We start from the raw sequence: 19,846 nt of genomic DNA, 5'->3' as shown, positions 1-19,846 counted from the left end.
CCACCCAAACAGGAGGGTAAACAACCAATACACTTATACAACCATTGTGTCTTTCACTTTCAGTACAAGTAATCAATAAATTACCTAAGATAATCAACACTTTATTATAAAATAAGCTTTCCATTGGACGACTTCTGCCCAACTGCAGGCTAATGTAAGCATTCTCAGCACATTCTAAGATAAGCTAGGCTAAATTATGTTAGGTCTATTAAATGCATTTTCGACTTACGACATTTTCAAATTCCACTGGGCTTATCAGGACATAACCCCATCTTAAGTGGAGGTAAGATTTGTAAAAATGATAGGTGGATGGGGGTTGGGGGGAAGCGCGCCGGGGAGAGACCGGGAGAGAGAGGAGAGGAAGGAGGGGCAAAGGGGGCGTGGAGTGACAAAGATGGTGTCAGAACTGACTACTGGTGGCAGGACTTTCGGTGAGTGATTTCAGAATCCAGAAGCTGAGCAACCCTGTGGCTGGGAGGGGGCAGGAGGTGGGGGAAAGGCCTCAGAGTGGGGGTGGGGGGCGTGGTTAGTTTTCAGTAAACACTGAAAGGTACCGGGAAGAGAGGAAATGAGGCCAGCGATTTCGCGAGCTGTTGGGATGCTCTTCAACAAGCTCTGCAACTTTTCACAAAAGACAAGCTGCTTCATAAAGAGCACGATCTTGTTAGCATAGCAACCGCACTCCCACTATCCAATCTTTCCTCTGCAGATAGTCTCCGACCTCTACGCGTACCCCCAAACGAGCGGCAGGAACAACCTCCAAAATTACAAGGTTCTTAACATTCAGCGTGAGAAACTACAAGTCCCAGGTTGCAGTGCTGCCTCAACCAAACCGACACTACCCGCCAGATAAACTACAAATCCCAGGATGCAATGCTGCCTCGGCCCCCACCCCCCAGCCCCCCGACCCCCAGCACCTCTTTGAGGATGCAGTCCCCGCGGAAATCAGATCAGGATTGGCGCTGCATGCTGGGAATCAAAAGACCCAGAATAGGATTGGTTGAGACTTTCCAGGGACTACCGTCCTTTTAGGCTTGGCATGTGGGAGAAGGGAGGTGACGCTGCGCACTTCCTGTAGACGCTGGCGGGCGACGGACTCAGGGAGTCCCCGCCTCACTAGGTACTAATCTCCCGCGCGTAGAAAGCGTCCGTGACCCAGCGGAAGTGATTCCTCCAACTGCCCCGGAACCCACGGCGGCAAGCAGCTGGGGGTGGGGGGGCGGCCCTGGTGTAGGGGCTGTGGCGGTGCGCGTGGACCCGGTGCGGTGGCTGTGGTTGCTGCGTGGCTGACGAGTGAGTCTCGGTCTGGGGTGGGAACGGAGCTCCGGGCCTGCGTGGGGGACGGGGGAGGCTCCTAGTGGGCGCGCTCGCCATCCCACTTCCCACCCCTTCCCATTTGGGCGGGGAAGGAACGGAAGCTCTTAACCTTCCCTGGCCTCTTCGGCTCTTGGTTTGGGGGAGGGGAGAGGAGGGCGGCGGGACCTTTCCTGGCGCCGCTCGGTGGGCTTGGAAAAGGGTGGAAGGAGGGGCGGCGGCCGGTGAGACTGGGCCTCCTCGGGGTTAAACGCGGGCAGGGTGGAGTTAGGAGCATGGCAGCCCTGTCTCTTTCCCTTTTTGCTTTCCCCGGGTGCACTCAGATTCGTTCTTTCCTTGGGGTCAGCCCCTAGTTATAGAAGAGGGCCTTCGCTCTTCCCAGTTGCGGGACCCCGAGAAGTTTACCAACTTGTTGGGTGATCTCTGCCCGACTTGGTGTTTTGGGGCTGCCGTGCATCTGCCTCCCAGTCTCATCTGAAAGGAGGTATCTAGTGTCAAGTACAGTGGCCATTAAGTTTCTCTTATGGAACCTCTTTAATACAGCTATGGAGTTTGAATTATTAGTGCGAGCATTTCCACTCTGCATCGCCTTCAGTGTGGAAAACAACCGCAATCCTTTAGAGTTTTAAAACCTCATTTTCAAACTGCCAGATTTGCTTTCTGATCCCCAACTAGTTTCCTTTTTTGCTTAGTGGACTAAAATGATACGTCTCGGATCTCGTTGACATTATAATTGTGGCATACTTCATGATGTTGAAATATCACTGTTCACACGTGGATTCATTCATTTTGGAGATACAGTGGCAAGGAGACAACTATGGTCCCTGTCATCGTGGGTATTAAGTGCTTATTGCCAGTGATGATTTTGGCTTCATACTTAATTTTTAAATGACTGTCCTTTTTTTTCTTAAGTGTGAGATTTACCTAATAACTATCTACCATTCCAAAAAATATATATGGATATAAATTTATTTCAAATGGAAGATACTAGTTTCATTACATTATGGTAATTCTGTAATATAGTCAGTAGTTTGTAGTCAGAAGTTATAGTCAGTTCTATATATCAAGTTCCAAAGTAATATTTATATCTTATAAATTGCTTGTTTGGGTTTTTTGGGTAGATTTTTTTCAGTACTAGAAAATAATCTGGAAAATCTTTGTATTTACACTGGTATGTGTTAATGCATTTCAGCTAACCTGTCCTAAATGTTTACTGTTCCATTATTAAATAAGATCAGAAAAAGCTCACCCAGTGATGCTCAAAATTTCAAGCCTTGGTGATTAAGAAAACAGTAGTGCCATTCACTCAACTCTTTATTGAACATCTTTTGTATGCTAGGTACTAAATGAGGCCTGCCCTCACCGAGCTTGAGGAAAGAGGCTATACATTATGTAAGCAAATACAGTTTCAGGTGGTGATAAACGTGAAGAGACTGTATCTAGATTAGAGTTAGATTAAGTTAGAGGACTAGGGTGTGGTGTCTGCTTTTGAAAGGAAGTGATCAAGGAAGACCTACCTCTCTGAGGCGTTAATGCTTTGCCTGGAGACTAAAATAATAAAGATCTGAAGGAAGTTTTTCAGACAGCAGTAACTGTAAATGCATAGACCTTAAGGGAGGAATGAACTTGACCTATTAAAATACTTAGAAGGCCAGTATGGCTGGACGTTAATGAAGGAAGAGTGATGGGAGATGAGATCAGAGTGGTTAGCAAGGAGTAAATAAGATGGAACTTTACAGTCCTTGTTCTGTCTGTAATGAGAAGCCATTAGAGGATTTTGTGCAGGGGAGTGATACCTGGCTTATGCTTTTGATGACTGATTGCTGAGTGGCAAACTGAGAGTTGGAGGAAAGTGGAAAAACCAGCTCCTAAGGAGGCTGGTAGTTCAGTTGCCATGTGGTAGCTTGAACTAGAGATGTAGAGTTGGAAGTTAGTGAGTAGTGGTCTGATTTGGAATGTAATTTGAAGGTGGAGCCAAATGGTTCTTACCTTCGCCCCAGGACGAAAAACAATTTGGAGGAGTCACCTGTTTTGCCCAAGCATCTGGGTGAACAGTAGCACCGTTTACTGGAATGAGGAAGACTGGGGCAGGTGAACTGGTTTCTGAGCAATAAAGCAGGAGTTCTGTATAGAGTGTACTCAGGTGGATGACTTTATACCGCTCAGAATATGTGCAGTAGGCAAGTAGGATATCCACTGCTGTTGCTCAGGGGAGAAGTCAGGCTAGGGAGGTAATCTTGGAGTCATATTTTACTTGTGATATTTAAAACTATGGACCAGAGGACATCAAGTAAAGAGTATTAATGGAGAAGAGGGCAGATGTCTGGGAGCACTCGGGTCAGAGGAAGAGCAAACAGTGACAGAAGCAGAAAGGCCAGGAGGGTGTGGAATCTGTAATGCTAAGGGAAGAAAATGTTTCAGAAAAGAGGGCGGAGTCAACTGTAAAACCCTAAGAGTAAGATGATGATGAAAAATTAACCCAGAGGGGACTTCCCTGGCAGTCCAGTGGTCAAGACTCCGCGCTTCCAATGCAGGGGGCCCGGGTTCGATCCCTGGTCCAGAGCTAGATCCCACATGCATGCCGCAACTAAGACCCCCGTGCAGCCAAATAAATAAATAAATATTTTTAAATGAATAAATAAAATAATTTAAAAAATTGACCCAGTGACCAAGTAGTTGAAATTTGACAAGAGCACTTTGAATGGACTAGAGGTCTAAAAAGTCTGATCAGTATGGGTTATAGAGAAGTGTATGGTAGTGATGATGTTACAGCATTTTGATATGTTGAATTGTGGCAGGACAAAGTCCTTGGATCACTGTGCTTAGCTGGAAAGGTTGGCCTTGCATAGGAAGGATCATTTTTACTCAACTTTTGAAACAGGAAGTATATGGTATATAGATGCAGGTAGGATGAAGGTGGAAAGATAAGGCAGTTGAAGTGACTTGTTTCTGTTTTGCTGGTGAAATAAGTGAAGTTGTCAGGGTAGGGAGGAGAGGTATGTTGGAGGTTTAGGGGATGCCGTGAATTTTCTCAGAGTAGGAAAGCCAGTTGACTAGGTAGGAGGATCAGTCCGACACCAAGTATCTGTTTAAAGTGTGTGGGCATAAATTTAAAATTGAGACCAGTCACAATGGTTGTGACTTTTCTTCAGCCAATTCAGTCTTTGGTTGAGGCCTGAGCTCGGTGGAGAATCGGGTTTGGCCAGGGTTGGGATTTGGGTGGGTAGCTACGTCAGAGGAGAGGGCAGGGAGTTAAGGGTGTAAGGGCTGCGAGGCACGCATGGTGCCAGTCTTCGTGAACTCTTCACAGTGGGATGAAGCAAGGTCAGGGTTGGGTTTATATTTGTTTACTTTCAGCCCATCATTTAAAGGTTCTTTTTAATTATTTTATTGTGTGTAGAATCTATAATTAGGTACACACTATATAGTGAAGTACTTGTTCATACTTTTTAGACCAAAACAAAGGAGTTCAGAGATCATTGTCTAAGAGGGAGATTAGGTAGGTTACAGGGTAAGGCAGACAAGACAGCCTCAGTGGGAACACACAGCACTCTAGAGCTCTTGAGTTGTGTGCTGTGTGGGAGTGACTCTTGCTTAATAAAGTGGGAAATTGGGAGTTATGGGCAGTTTGTTGTAGAGGGAGGGTGAATTTCACATGGGTTCAGTCATGAAATGGTAGAGCTGGAAGGGACTTTAGGCACAGTTGAGTCCAATTTCCTCATTTGGGAGATGAAGAAACAGAAGTCTTATCATTTAACCTATCTGGGTCTCAAGATAGAAATGTGCAGAGTAGAAATTCAAATATGGACTTCTAACGACACTGAGTTACTTTGCCAAAAGTATTAAAACTGCCTGCACAAGAGTTAAGTACTATAGGAGCATTGTTATAAGTTGAATAAGCCAGAATGAGAATTTTATCTCATCCTGAGATAAATAAATTCAGCGACACTTTAAGCACATTCTAGGCAAGATATTCTGATGTCTTGTTACAAACTGGAATTGTGTAACTTCTGTCAATTTGTATTAATGGCCAAAGCCGCTCTTCTTGCCTCTTCAAATAGACCTAAACATTAGATAATTTTTGGTTAATGTAATTTACTTTGTTTTCCAAATTAATCATATTCTTACATATTGTTAAGAATAAGTCATCAGGCTGACTGACGATTGTTTCCTTCATGAGTGGCTTAGTTCTGCATACTTGTTTCTTTTTAAAAATCAGTTTTAAATCATAGTTTCCTAGTTATTTGTACTTTCAAACACGTATTTTTATGATTTTTTTTTGAAAATTGAAGTATAATTGACGCACAGCACTACATTAGTTCCAGGTGCACAGCATAGTGATTCTATATTTCTATACATTACAAAATGATCACCACAATAAGTCTGGTGCCATCTGTCACTATACAGAGATATTACAATATTATTGACTATATTCCCCACGCTGTAGATTTCATCCCCATGACTCAGGACTCCTAACTGGCAGTTTGTACCTCTTAATCTCCCTTGCCTACTTCACTCATTCCCCCACCCCCTCCCCCGTGGCAGTCACTGGTTTGTTCTCCTGTATCTGTGAGTCTGTGGTTCTGTTTTGTTGTGTCTGTTCATTCATTTTGGTTTTTAGATTCCACATATAAGTGAAATCATGCAGTTTTTGTCTTTCACTGTCTGACTTGTTTCACTTAGTATAATACCCATGTTGTCACAAATGGCAAGATTTCATTCTTTTTTATGGCTGAGTAATATTCCATTATATGAGTAATCTTGTAGCATGTATGTGTGTATGTATCATATCTTTATCCATTCATCTATCGATGGGCACTTAGGTTGCTTCCATATCTTGACTATTGTAAATAATGCTACAGTGAATGTAGGGGTGTGTGTATCTTTTTGAATTAGTGTTCTTGTTGTCTTTAGAAAAAATACACAGAAGTGGAATGCTGGATCCATGGTAGTGCTTCCATGCTGTTTTCCATAGTGACTGCACCTATTTACAGTCCCACCAGCACTGCGTGAGGGTTCCCTTTTCTCCACATCCTTGCCAAAAATGATGATAGCCATTCTGACAGGTCTGAGGTGGCATCTCGTTGTGGTTTCAATTTGCATTTCCCTGGTGATTAATGATGTTGAGTATCTTTTCATGTATTTGTTGGCTGTCTGTGTGTTGTGTGTCTTCTTTGGAAAAATGTCTATTTAGGTCCTCTGCACTTTTTTTTTTTTGCGATACGCGGGCCTCTCACTGCTGTGGCCTCTCCCATTGCGGAGCACAGGCACCGGATGCGCAGGCTCAGCGGCCATGGCTCACGGACCCAGCCGCTCCGCGGCATGTGGGATCTTCCCGGACCGGGGCACGAACCCGTGTCCCCTGCATCGGCAGGCGGACTCTCAACCACTGCGCCACCAGGGAAGCCCATCTGCTCATTTTTTAATTGGGGTTGTTTGGGGTTTTTTTGATATTGAGTTGCATGAGTTCTTTATATATTTTGGGTATTAACCCCTTATCAGACAGATTGTTTGCAAACATCTTCTCCCATTCAGTAGGTGGCATTTTAATTATGTTGATGGTTTTGTTTGCTGTGCAGAAGTTTTTTACTTAGTTTGATGTAGTCCCATTTGTTCATCTTTGCTTTTGTTTCCCTTGCCTGAGGAGGCATATCCCAAAAAATACTGCTAAGACCAATGTCAGAGAACGCACTATGTTTTCTTCTAGGAGTTTTATGATTTCAGGTCTTACATTTAAGTATTTGAGTTTATTTTTATATATAGTATGAGACAGTAGTTCAGTTTGATTCTTTTGCAGTAGCTGTCCAGTTTTCCCAACACCATTTATTGAAGAGGCTGTCTTTTTTCCCACTGAATATTCTTGGCTCTTTTGTCATAGATTAATTGATCATATAAGTGTGGGCTTATTTCTGGGCTCTCTGTTCTGTTCTATTGATCTATGTGACTGTTTTTTACATACTGTCTTGATTACTGTAGCTTGTAGTAGTGGTTTGAAATCAGGGAGCATGGTACCTTCAGCTCTGTTCTTCTTTCTCAAAATTGTTTTGGCTATTCAGGGTTATTTTTATATTTTTTTTTTCCAGCAGAAAACATGAGGTTAATAGGTGAGAAATCCCTCATTTTACTTAAATGACATCAACCTGTACCTATCATTCTAATCTGCTTTTTAAAAAATTAACAGTTTATCTTGGTATTTCCATGTTATTATATATATAGGTTTAACTTTTCCTTTTCACTGCCCCATAATATTTCAAAAGTATAAATATACTATTTTTGTTTAGTATCACCTATTTCCCCTTCCCTCCAAAACTTGGTTCTTAGCAAGTTTTAATGTTTTAGTTTTCTTATTACCATTGGGGTCAAACATTTTTATACAGGTCTATGAGCTATTTGTATTTTTTCTTCTGCTATTTTTCTAGAGTTCAGTGGGGTTTTTTTACATTTGGTTCTTTAAACTGTAGTGTGTTTTTGTGAGTGATGTCGGTTAGACATCTAACCTTATTTTTTCCAGGTAAATAACCAATGTAAAAAAGCAAAAAGATACAAAGAATAGATTTGCAGCTGTTGCTCTCATCTACTTAGCTAATCCAAGCAAGTCAGCTGAAAAACTATTAGAACTAATAAGAGTTTGTGAAGATCATGGAATACAAGCTCAACTTACCGAATTTAAAAAGTTTTCTTTAAAACACCAGCAATAACCTTTCAGAAAGTATAATCGAGAAAACAGATCCCATTCATAATGGGAACTATAAAGTACCTAAAAGTAGACCTAATGAGAAATGTGTAATAACAAAATGTGGACTTGCCCAGCTCCTTAGCAAAAACATGTTTATCACACTATTGTAATTAAAACAGTGGGGATATTGGTCAGGTATAAACAGATTGATGGAACAGAATACAGTCTAGAAATCCATGTAGTAATATAGTATATGATAAGGGTAACATTTCAAATCAGAAAAGGGATGGGCTGTTTAAAGATCTTTTTGGTGTTCAAAGATACTAGGATAAAAACTGATTTCAGTGTAGGCCCTAGGCTAGAATTTCTAAGTATTTGTTAGATAATAAAAATCTAAAAAATAGAAAACTATAAAAAAGTAATGTTTCTGTATAACACTCTAAAAGCACAATGACATCAAGCCTTTGTTCATGTCTTCTGCCTGGAACTATTCTCAACCCACTGTTCAACCACTTCCTCTTACCTACCTAATTCATATATACCTAATTCGGTTGTGGAGTAGATGTTCAGATGTTCACACTGAGATTTTGTAGCCCCAAACTTAGATTTGTATAGGTTATTTGTGGGTTAAGTCCTAATTTAATCATATTTCAAATACTTTTAACTTCCACATAGGAATCAGTGTTTACTCCTAATTGTTAGTGTTGATTTACTCTTTCTTTGTTAGTGATGGGGAGCTCCCTCCTCCCGCAACCTTGACCCTTTTGTAAATGATGGAATTGATTTACTATGTTAAGAAGTCTGTAGAAAAACTGTTGCTACCCAAAGGGCTTCTCAGGTGTGACTTTTCATGGTTGCTTAGCTACTGCTGGTTAAGTAAACAACCTGGGTGTTTTGCTCTGGAGATTTTCCAGAGAAAAGTTGGCACTTGAAATTCTTCTTCTTCTAGCTTTTCTAGCATGTTTTCCTTTTTTTGTGTTTTAGAAGGAGTACAAAGCAGTATGAACAGAAGAAAATAATAATGACTGATAAATTTTTTAATTGCTTACTACTTTGACCAAAAAATGACAGAGTACTGTTTTTAAATTTTAGATAACTATCTAAGGATTTTTATCAGCACCTCTCAGCAGTAGTGGAAAAGAAGTTTTAACAGGAGCCAGAATTTGTTACCATGGTGGTATGGAATAATGGAAGGGAGCGTGGGCTCTAAAGCAAACCTACCCAGGTTTAAATTCTCATGTTGCCACTTAAGCTGTAGAAGCCTTGAGCAGGTAGCAGCCTCCTCATGTTTTCTCATCTCTAAAATGGGAATGATAATTCCCCTGTGGAAGTGTTGTTTTAAAATAAGACAATGTATGCAAGGCATTTAATGCAACGTTTACACTCATTAGGCCCTCAAATGGTTGGTAAAAACGTTACATTGCCCCGCTGCCTTTCTCTCACATTAGACATGGTACTTTAAATACCTCCCTACATGCTTGGGGAGTGTTCTAGACTAACATTTAATTTTTCCCCTGACTCTGTCAACACCTGGAGCATTCAGCTTCTCTATACATCAATGATGTTTTTTAAGGTGAGGGATTACATAGGTTTATTGGTCAGGAATTTCTTAGAGAACAGGATAATTAGGATACACTGTTTTTCTGATAATGACATAAAAAATAATATTCGGATGAAAAAATCCTCCTTCGAAGAAATGCTGTTAAAATACAAATTACTGAAAACATGAGCTCTTTTCCTTTGGTAGTCATTTCTTTCGTGAAATTTAAGATTTCTCAAAAATTAAATTTTTTTTTAACACTTCGTTGTTACATCTCAGAACTTTGGTAGCCTCTGTGCAGAAGGGATGGAACAGTAAAATGTATTATAGATGTGCACACTTACATAAGAAGAGGGCAAGCCTTACCTTTTTTATTCACAGGAAAGCTACTTCACATCCTTGGATTTATCATGTTGTCATTCATTTAGCAGATACTTGCTTTAATGTTTACCAGTATCTAGTAGCTATAGTATACAAAGATGATTAAGGCCAAGGGTGTCTCCTTCAAGTTCAGTTCAGCTCCTAAGGAACAACATATGTGTTTTTAAACTGTTGTCAGAATAGTTACCTTAAAAAGGCGGGGGGAAAATCTGTATTTAGACTTTACTGTCCTGGAGGTGATCATCTTCTCTCAGATGTTCAGAAACTTGATACTGTTCCATATTGTGGTGGCTGGGAAACTTACATAGCAGAGAGAGTCCTTGCACTTGTAACACCAAGGACGTATTAAAAAATAATGGGAAAACATGTTATTCTGGCATTAATCTCAATATAGTATTGTTATATTTCAGGAAACTACTAAAGTTCCTGTGGACTCAAAGTAGAATTTCATAAGAACATAATGGGTAAGTTATATAAAAGTCATTTTGTAGTTCAATTAGTTGAAGCTTTCTTCTCAAAGATAGGCCTTTGAAGTCAGTGAATGCAAGTAAGAAAGTAGAGTAGACTGAAATTAGTTGTTTAAATCAGCAGCTTATGTTTATTATATATTTCTGAAAAGCAGATCAGTAACATTATTATGCCAAATTTAATTTGTGATTGCTAGTTATTGTACCTTAGGAAATTAGAAACTCTCCCAACATACATAGAAAGTGGTTTCTCTTGCCAAAAAAAAAAAAAAAATACTGGAAGTATAAATTTAAATAATTGATAATTTTTATTTTTGTTCTCAGAGGTTGGCAAAAACTGCTAAAAATCTGTACTCTTGAATAGTCTATAATTAGAAGTTACATGCATCTTTATGAGTCCCCCAGCTTTTTATTATGAAAAATTGCAAGAATAATACACTATAGCCTTCACTAGTTAACGTTTTGTCATATTTGCTTTTCCTGCGTGTATACGTTTGTATGTGTTTATGTACCCACATATACACACAAAAACACACACAAGCTTTTTTTTCTGTTCTATTTATTAATTGTACATGTAATACTCCACACCTAAATGCTTAAGCATGCATCTCGTAATTCAGTCCATATTCAGAATTTCAGTTTTTTCAATAGTGTTCTTTACAGTGGGTTTATTATTTTTAAATCCAGGGTCCAATCAAGGATTTACTTATTGCATTAATTTATCTCTTTTGTGTTCTTTAAACAGTTCCCTACTTTTGGGATTGGGTGAGGAGTGAGGTCTTTCATGACTCATTTAAATTTAGATTTGTCTGAGTATTTCCTCCTCATTAGATTCAGGTTAAACGTTTTTGGCAGTGGTAGTACGTAAGTGACTTTGATATTTGTTAATCTCAGTTTTAGGGATTTCTAAATTAATAACAAATGAATGAGTAAATGGATGTTTGTAACTGAACAGTACTTCAGCTTCATCCTCTGTACTTCTCCTTGCTAAGTCTTCCTAAGTTTTTAGAATAAGCCTTAAGATATTTTCTTTCAGGTATTGGTACCATAAAAATTAAAATTCTGTCGGTACAAAATTGTAAAGTTATACGTGTGAGAAAAGATCTTAAAGGGTTGTATAAAAATACATACTCCCTCAGAAAGTTACGTTGAGCCAGTTCCTGTGGCTGAAGCCGGCATGGTGGCATTGAGGATAGCTGGTAGCTACCTCACCTCTACTTTGAATTTTTAAAGATTGATTATTTGTCTGTAGTCATTGTTTCAATATTCATGCAATAATTTAAACTGGGCAGTAAAATTTTTTGATCGTTTTTTTATGGATCAAGAGTAAAATGCTGAGTAACGAAGGCCCTAAATTTTAGAATACGGGGCTTGTCAGAAGTTGCGCTCACATGGCATATGAACATTTATTCATAAACACACCATGCATCTTACTTTAAAAATGAGTATTTCAGGTCATAGAATTAAAGTTTTACTATTTGAATATTTTCTTTTAGTCTTCAAATTTAAATGTGCTGCTGTGTTCACAAATTGTTAATACTTCCATGAAAAATACTGGTAAATTTTCATCTAAAGTAAACATCCTTGGGAGTTCCCTGGTGGTCCAGTGGTTAGGAATTGGCGCTTTCTCTGCTGTGGCCCATTTTCAATCCCTGGTTGGGGAATTAACATCCCAGAAGCCATGTGGCCAAAAATTAAAAATAAAAATAAATAAAGTAAACATCCTTGAATGTAAAGTTTATTCTGATATTGGAAAATATTTAGAGAATAATAAAATAAGGAGTTAAAAAGTTTAAAATCTTGGTGGCTATTACTCTCCAGAAATGTTTCTGCTCTGAGTTATTCATATACTAACCTTGGTAAACCTGTTTATTTTTAATAAATTTTGTGATTCAAAAATTATCTTACTACATACTTTAGATGGAGAAGAGAAAACCTATGGTGGCTGTGAGGGCCCTGACGCCATGTATGTCAAATTGATATCTTCGGATGGTCATGAATTTATTGTAAAAAGAGAACACGCGCTAACATCAGGAACAATAAAAGCCATGTTGAGTGGCCCAGGTAGGTACATTTCTTTATTTCCTCTTAATATATCCTCACTTTTTTAATGTTTGATGAATGTGTTTTCAAGTTGAATTAAATGACTCATAACATTAAAAGAAAGATAGTAACTGTTCTAACATTAATTACTGCATGGTTATGTTGCATTGGGAAAAAAGTGGCTTCTGCTATTTCCTGTTTTCAGTTATTTACCATAGTTTCAATAAAACCTAATTGATTCTTTTGTAATAGGAAGGATCATTTTCCTATGTTTCCATGGTCAGTTCACCACAGAAGGACTCTGGTGATTTTTGCTCCTGGTTACATGTAAAGTTTACCTATAGAAGTTATTGCTTCCCACATATCTACTGTTCCCATTTTACCTCAAGAAAATTTTTCTTGAGGGTTGGAATTTCCGGAGCATAGGGTAATTCTGTGTTTAACTCTTGGAGGAAACGCTGAACTGTCTGCACAGTGGCTGAACCATTTTACGTTCCTGCCAGCCGTGTACGAGGCTTCCAGTTTCTCCACATCCTCCCTGACATTTGTTATTTTCCATTTTTCTGATTGTAACCATCTTAGTGGGTGTGAAGTGGTATCTCATTGTAATTTTGCTTAGCAATTCCCTAATGACTGATGAAGTTAAATATATCTGCTTGTGCTTGCTGGTCATTTGTATATTTTCTTTTGACGCATATCTATTCAATTTTGTTGCCCATTTTTTAATTGACTTGTCTTTTTGTTGTTGAGTTTAAGAGTTCTTTATAAATTCTGGACACTTTATAAGTTCTTTATAAATTCTGAACTTTATTAAGAGTTCTTTATAAATTCTTTATACCTTATGAGATAAATGATTTGCAAATACTTTCTTCATTCTGTAGGCTGTTTTTTCTTGATAGTATCTTTTGATGCACAGAAGTTTTTTATTTTGATGAAGTCCAATTTATTTTCCCTTTTGTTGTTTCCGATTTTTGGAGTCCTGTCTAAAAATGCATTGCCAAATTCAATGTCATGAAGATTTACCTTATGTTTTCTTACAGGAGTTGTGTTTTAAGCACTTACATTTAGGTTCTTGATTTTAAGTTAATTTTTGCATATAGTGTGAATCAGCTTCATTCTTTTGCATGTGGACATCCCATTACTATTTGTCAGAGAGACCATACTGAATGGTCTTGGCATCCCTGTTGATAATCAGTTGACCATAGGTATGTAGGTTTATTTTTGGGCTCTCGATTTTCCATTGATTTATGTATCTGTGGTTATACCAGTATCACGCTGTTTTGATTTCTGTAGCTTTGTAGTAAGTTTTGAAATTGGGAAGTGTGAGGCCCCCAACTTTGTTTTTGTTTTTCAAAATTGTTTTGGCTATTTCGGATCCTTTGCAATCCCTTTTCTATATTTTTTACTATGGAGATTTTAGAACATACACAGACTTGGAGAGAATAGCATAACACACCTTCCTGTACCCATCAACTAGCTTCAATAGTTGTCAACATTTTGCCAGTTTTGTTTTGTCTATTATCCTAACTTTTTTTAAAAGAGTATTTCAAGCAAATTCCTGACATTAGGTTATTTCACTTGCAAAATCTATGATAGTCCCCCTGCAACCTCCCCCCTGCTTTTTTTTCCAGACTTATCAATTTTACTAGAAACAAAGTTATTTGTATAATGTCCACATCCAGGTTATACTTAATCATGTTTCATCTTGTAAATTCATAATTAGAACTCTAGAGCCTTGAACAGAATCCAGTTTATCTTTCTAGCAAGAATACTTTATAGGTGGAACTCTTGTAGTCCTATTGTATCACGTCTTTTAGCAATGTCAAGACTGATCAGTGGGTTCCAGAGTTATCAAGCTGATTTGTCCATGAGCAATTCCCCAGACTTTCATATAATATTTAGTTTTAGCATTCACTGTGATTATTGCTGAGATTTACTTCATTTGGAATTATAAAACAGAGATTTTCTAATTCTGTAATTTCTTCTGCATTTATTAGTTAGAACTCTCCTATAAAGAAGAACTATTTGGTTATGCTGAAATATAGTCTGTACGGGAAAGAAAAGATAAATGCTTGATTTTTTTTTTCCCCTTTACGTGCAATTTTTCAGAGTAAAGAATTGGTTCTCCAGCATCCTCCAACAGTAAAGAGTGTTTGTTTTGTTTGTTTTTTTGCATATATACTTTTTATTGGATATTTTTCAGTTAGGTGCAGTCATTCTTACTGATGCTCAAACGGCTCCGTTTTTATGCCAGAAGGAGCAGATCAGGTTGGCTCCTGTGTCCTTTTGACACAGTTTTATTAGCCTTGAATAGCTATACTACTTTCTGTAATAAAAAAATTTCTCAGGTTCATTTTGTACATTATTCCTCAATCCTAAAAACAGCCATTCATTAAAGAGCCCTGGGGTTTGGGGGGGGGGGTTCGGTTTGATTTTTTAATGGAAAATGGTACTTAGATACCCCACTGTGGGTGCTAGCAATACTCATTGCTCCTGGGTTGAAGTGCTTTTAGACTTTTCTACTGGACAGAACTAGGATGTACTTTAGGGGAAAAATCCCGATGCCAACAAAATTTTAACTAAAAATTGAGATTAAAGGACTTTTACAAAGTCTGATCTCCTTTAATTTAAAAACAAGAGTTTTATCTTTGAAGCTTCAAACTTTCGGCATCAAACTAATGCTTGCATGAAAAGGAATGAATTACTGATGCATGCTACAAGGTGGATGCACCTTAAAACATTATGCTGAGTGAAAGAAGCCAGACACACATTGTTGTATACTTCCATTTGTATGAAATATCCAGAATAGATAAATCCATAGAGACAGAAAGTAGAGGGGAGTTCCCTGGTGGTCTAGTGATTAAGGATTCGGTGCTTTCACCACTGTGGCCTGGGTTCAGTTCCTGGTCAGGGAACTGAGATCATGCAAGCCGCGCAATGTGGCAAAAAAAACCCCCAAAAACATAGAGAAAGAAAGCAGGTTAGTGTTTTCCAGGGGCTGCGGTGTGGGTTTTATTTGGGGTGGCGAAGATGTTTTGGAACCAGATGGAGAGGATGGTTGCTCGGCATTGTGAATGTACACTGAATTGCACATCTTAAGTTGGTGACTTTTATATGAATTTCTTTTTTCTATTATTATTAATTTTTATTGGAGCACAGTTGCTTTACAATGTTGTGTTAGTTTCTTGCTGTACAGCAAAGTGAGTCAGTCATACGTATACATATATCCACTCTTTTTTAGTTTCCTTCCCGTTTAGGTCACCACAGAGCATTGAGTAGAGTTCCCTGTGCTCTACAGTAGGTTCTCATTAGTTACCTATTTTATACATAGCAGTGTATATATGTCAGTCCCAATCTCTCAATTCATTCCACCCCCTCTTTCCCACCCAGTAACCATAAGTTTGTTTTCTACATCCGTGACTCTACTTGTTTTGTAAATAAGTTCACTTGTACCCTTTTTTTTTAGATTCCACTTGTAAGCGGTATCATCTGATATTTGTCTTTATGTGTCTGATGTCACTCAGTATGACAGTGTCTCAGTCCATCCATGTTGCTGCAAATGGCATTATTTTCTTTTCTTTTGGCTGAGTAGTAGTCCAATATATATATATGTACCACATCTTCTTTATCCATTCATCTGTCAGTGGACGTTTAGGTTGCTTCCATGTCTTGGCTATTGTAAGTAGTGCTGCTGTGAACATAAGGGTGCATGTATGTTTTCGAATTAGAGTTTTCGTCTTTTCTGGATATACGCCCAGGAGTGGGACTGCTAGATCATATGCTAACTCTATTTTTAGTTTTTTAAGGAACCTCCATACTGTTCTCCATAGTGGCTATACCAATTTATATTCCCACCTGTTATACGAATTTCACCTAAAGAAAACACTAATGTTTGTCTAGTGTCAAAGGCTTAATAAGTGCCTATTGGTAATATTTCATACATACATTTAAGAAAGAGAGTTTTCGTTATTGGCAAACAAAAATTTACCTCATTGCTATGAATTATCTGCTGAATCCTTCTTTCCTTTCTGCGCATCCCATCCTACCCCCAACCAATAGACAATTACTAGAAAACTTTTAAAATACTACATTCTCAGAAAGTACATTTTTCTGCCTTTTATATTCAGTGCACAGTGCTAGTGCTAGACTGCCAAGAAAATATTTTATCCCAATAGTAAAGAAATCATAGAGCTAAAGAAATTGGGAGATCACTAAAAACAGTGTATGAACTGTTATTAAACAAAGGGAGGAAGTAGCTTATGAGAGCTCATTAACATGACCGTATTTTTAAAAACTAAAGGGGAAAACAATGCATTTAGTCTCTTGAAAAGATTCTTTAAGGATAGTGTTTTCACTTATCATTTATATTTACATGACAACATAGCACAGAGCTCTTGCTGGTCTATAAGTACTTAATTCCCTAGACTGAGTCGTTTTAATAAAGATTTTTTTTATGTTTCTACTCAGAAATCTACATATTTCATTTGATGCTAGTTGGGTTTATCCTTTTTGCATTATATTAGTTTTGCTAGGGCTGCCATAACAAAGTACCATTGACTGGATGGTTTAAACAGAAATTTATTTTCTCACAGTTTTGGAGGGTGGAAATTAGAGATCAAGGTGTTGACAGAGTTGGTTTCTTCTGAGGTCTCTCTCCTTGCCTTGTAGATGACTGTCTTCTTCCTGTGTCTTCCCACTGTTGTCTTACCTCTGTGTGTCTGCAGCCTCATCTCCTATTCTGATAGGGATGCCAGTCATATTGGATTAGGGCCTTAATTACCTATCTCCAAACATAGTCACATTCAAGTATTGGGGGTTAGGACTTAAACATATGAATTTTGGAGGAACACAGGTCAGCCCATGTATCACGAACAAATTCCTTTTCTTTTCCAGGTCAATTTGCTGAGAACGAAACTAATGAAGTCAATTTTAGAGAGATCCCTTCACATGTGCTATCAAAAGTATGCATGTATTTTACCTACAAGGTTCGCTACACTAACAGCTCCACGGAGATTCCTGAATTTCCAATTGCACCTGAAATTGCACTGGAACTGCTGATGGCTGCAAACTTCCTAGATTGTTAAATAAAATAAATTATAATAAACTGTTAACTTTTTTCAGTATTTAATACCTGTAGTTCAGTTAGTAATTTTTTCATATATAGCATGTTGCCTGTGTGCAATTGAACTTTAAAGTTCATTGCAAAGCAGATTATCTTGTTCTTTTGCATAGCAATCAGAGTTGAAATTTGTTTGCTACATCAACAAATTAAGGACATTTTCACAAATTGAGAAATAAACAAATATGCCAATTCGTAGGTGGTTTTGCCTTATCCTTTGGATGTGATTTTTAAAATTAGAGCAGTGGTGATATAGTAAATGCTGAAATTTAGGCATAAATTCAACACGTTCTACAGGTAAATAATGGGGCTACATATTTTTATGTTTTTAGTGTTTTTTTAAAAACCTATTCTGATCTTACAGCTGTCATTAGCATTACTAGGGTTATGCAATTGCATATAATTGCATTATAAACATGTTTATAACTTAGCCAAAATATTGATTTTTATAACTGTCAAAGACATGAGAGTTGAAATTTCTTATGTGTCTTTTGATAAACTGCAGTATTGTTTAAGTGTATCTTGTCTTTTTGTTTATTGCTACAATTTAAGAACTTTATTTAAAATCAATTTTGGAAGATTACTAGGTACAGCTTTTGGAGCAGAGACTTTTTGAACTTTAGCCACATGGTCAACAAGTAAACTACATGACTTCAGTTTCATGTGCATTGTGCATTTTGGCCAATCCATTGTATAAAGTTTCCTTTGCAGTATTCATTCTTACATAGTCCCTTGTTGTGATTACACTTCTCATTATTTAAATATGTTTTAAAAGACTCACTATGAACTTTTTCATCTAGATCCTAAGAACAAGGCTTCTCTGACAATTCCAGTCTTCCTCCATTCAACTGAAATATTATAAGAAAAACGTGGAGAGATGCAGTGCAAATCTAATAATGCACTTTGATATATTAATTATCTTCTGTTAATTAAAGTATGTCCCACTAGATATGATATCCATAATCTGGGTCTTCTACTGAACTCAAACTTATAGAAGAGGTCATTCAACTTTTACACTAAGACAAAAAAAGTTTGAAGAACTATAATAGAGCGTCTCTGCTTAGTCGTGGAAAAAGAAGCACTAGAGTTGGGTTTATTATTGTCTCTATCTTAGTAGTAAAACAAAACTGTTATTATAGGGTCTATAAATTTAAGTCTTCAGCTTACTTCTTTAAGACTGGTTCAATATGGACCAGTTTTTCTGGAACCTGCAAAGACCATAAACAAGATCAATAAAAGTAATTTTTCCTCTTAGAAGACCTAACATTGTTATTGAAAGCAATTAAATATAAATGTTAGTTGCATATATTTCAGTAACATCTTAAGACATACTGTTACATATTTTAGTATAGAATTACCAAGTACTAGAATTATATTCTGCTACTTGGTGACAAATAATGCCAATTATAAACCTAAGTTGTGATCTTAAAGGTCAAGGTGATAGCTAGAATACAGTTTAACTTTGACCCATTTTAGTAGGTTACTTTATATGTTAGGTCCAGAAGTTACCTTAAGTTCAAAATATTGAAATAGAACTGAAAGATTAGGAAAAACTGTATAGCTTGCGGCAAATGATACTTGCATGTTAATAAAGACTATTGACTGAAAGGTTTGATGAACACTTGGTGTTTGATCTTTTTAGCCTTAATTTTCTCTTTTTCTGAGGATGTATGAAACTATTGGCTTCAGGACATCTTGCCATATGATTGAATAGCAGGAATTTTTATTTGGTTCAGTTTAAGAGATGATTTTATATAGTATTGAGACCTTAAATAGTTTTCTGACACTTGGTGATTAGTTTACTTTTTGAATTATGTGCAAATCTACCCAATACTTTTTCTGCACAGAAAATAGTACCACAAAATCCTTTGTTTTATTCAGTTACTATTTCATTTTTGTATTGTCTAGATTATTTTATGCTTTTTAGACTGCTTATCTTTCATGCAATTATTACTGGCAGATAAGTCTCCTTTTGAAGAGCTGTTAATATTGAGGAATACAATCTACTATAAGTAAATTCAGCTCATGTTAAAAGAGAAATACATTTAGAGACATCTTGCTATATATGGAGCTGTCATCTTAGCTGTGGGTCGTTTTGCTAAACTTATCAATTATTCTTTCAAAATGGTACAGGTATTCTGAGAAATTATATAAAGTTGCTGTTAAAGATTGAAGAGTGTTTAAAGCTAGTAATTCCTATCTGTGTAGAGGAAAATTCATACAAATTAACAAAGCTCGGTTGTATTTAGACTTAGCAGTGCTAAGTTGAGCTTCTGCTTAGTTATATCTAAGTTTGGTAAAACACA

General features: G+C 37.5%; 1 protein-coding gene across 3 annotated transcripts; it reads left to right on the top strand.

Moving 5' to 3' along the window:
- The first annotated feature begins 387 nt into the window (after nucleotides 1-387).
- On the top strand, nucleotides 388-19,159 carry ELOC (elongin C). 3 transcript variants are annotated; one of them, XM_060287034.2, is made up of 4 exons: nucleotides 388-431; nucleotides 10,322-10,375; nucleotides 12,299-12,442; nucleotides 17,315-19,159. In XM_060287034.2, the coding sequence occupies exons 2-4, from the start codon at nucleotides 10,372-10,374 to the stop codon at nucleotides 17,503-17,505; spliced, it is 339 nt and encodes a 112-aa protein (XP_060143017.1). In that variant the 5' UTR covers nucleotides 388-431; nucleotides 10,322-10,371; the 3' UTR covers nucleotides 17,506-19,159. The 3 variants fall into 3 exon arrangements, with proteins under 3 accessions (XP_060143017.1, XP_060143018.1, XP_030715404.1); XM_060287035.2 differs by lacking the exon at nucleotides 388-431 and adding an exon at nucleotides 1,036-1,120; XM_030859544.2 differs by lacking the exon at nucleotides 388-431 and adding an exon at nucleotides 1,143-1,293.
- Nucleotides 19,160-19,846: the final 687 nt, after the last annotated feature.

Source organism: Globicephala melas, chromosome 17, assembly GCF_963455315.2.
Source record: "Globicephala melas chromosome 17, mGloMel1.2, whole genome shotgun sequence".
Lineage (NCBI taxonomy): Eukaryota > Metazoa > Chordata > Mammalia > Artiodactyla > Delphinidae > Globicephala > Globicephala melas.
The sequence above is the reverse complement of the archived record's forward strand: the minus strand, read 5'-3'. Positions and strand labels throughout refer to the sequence as shown.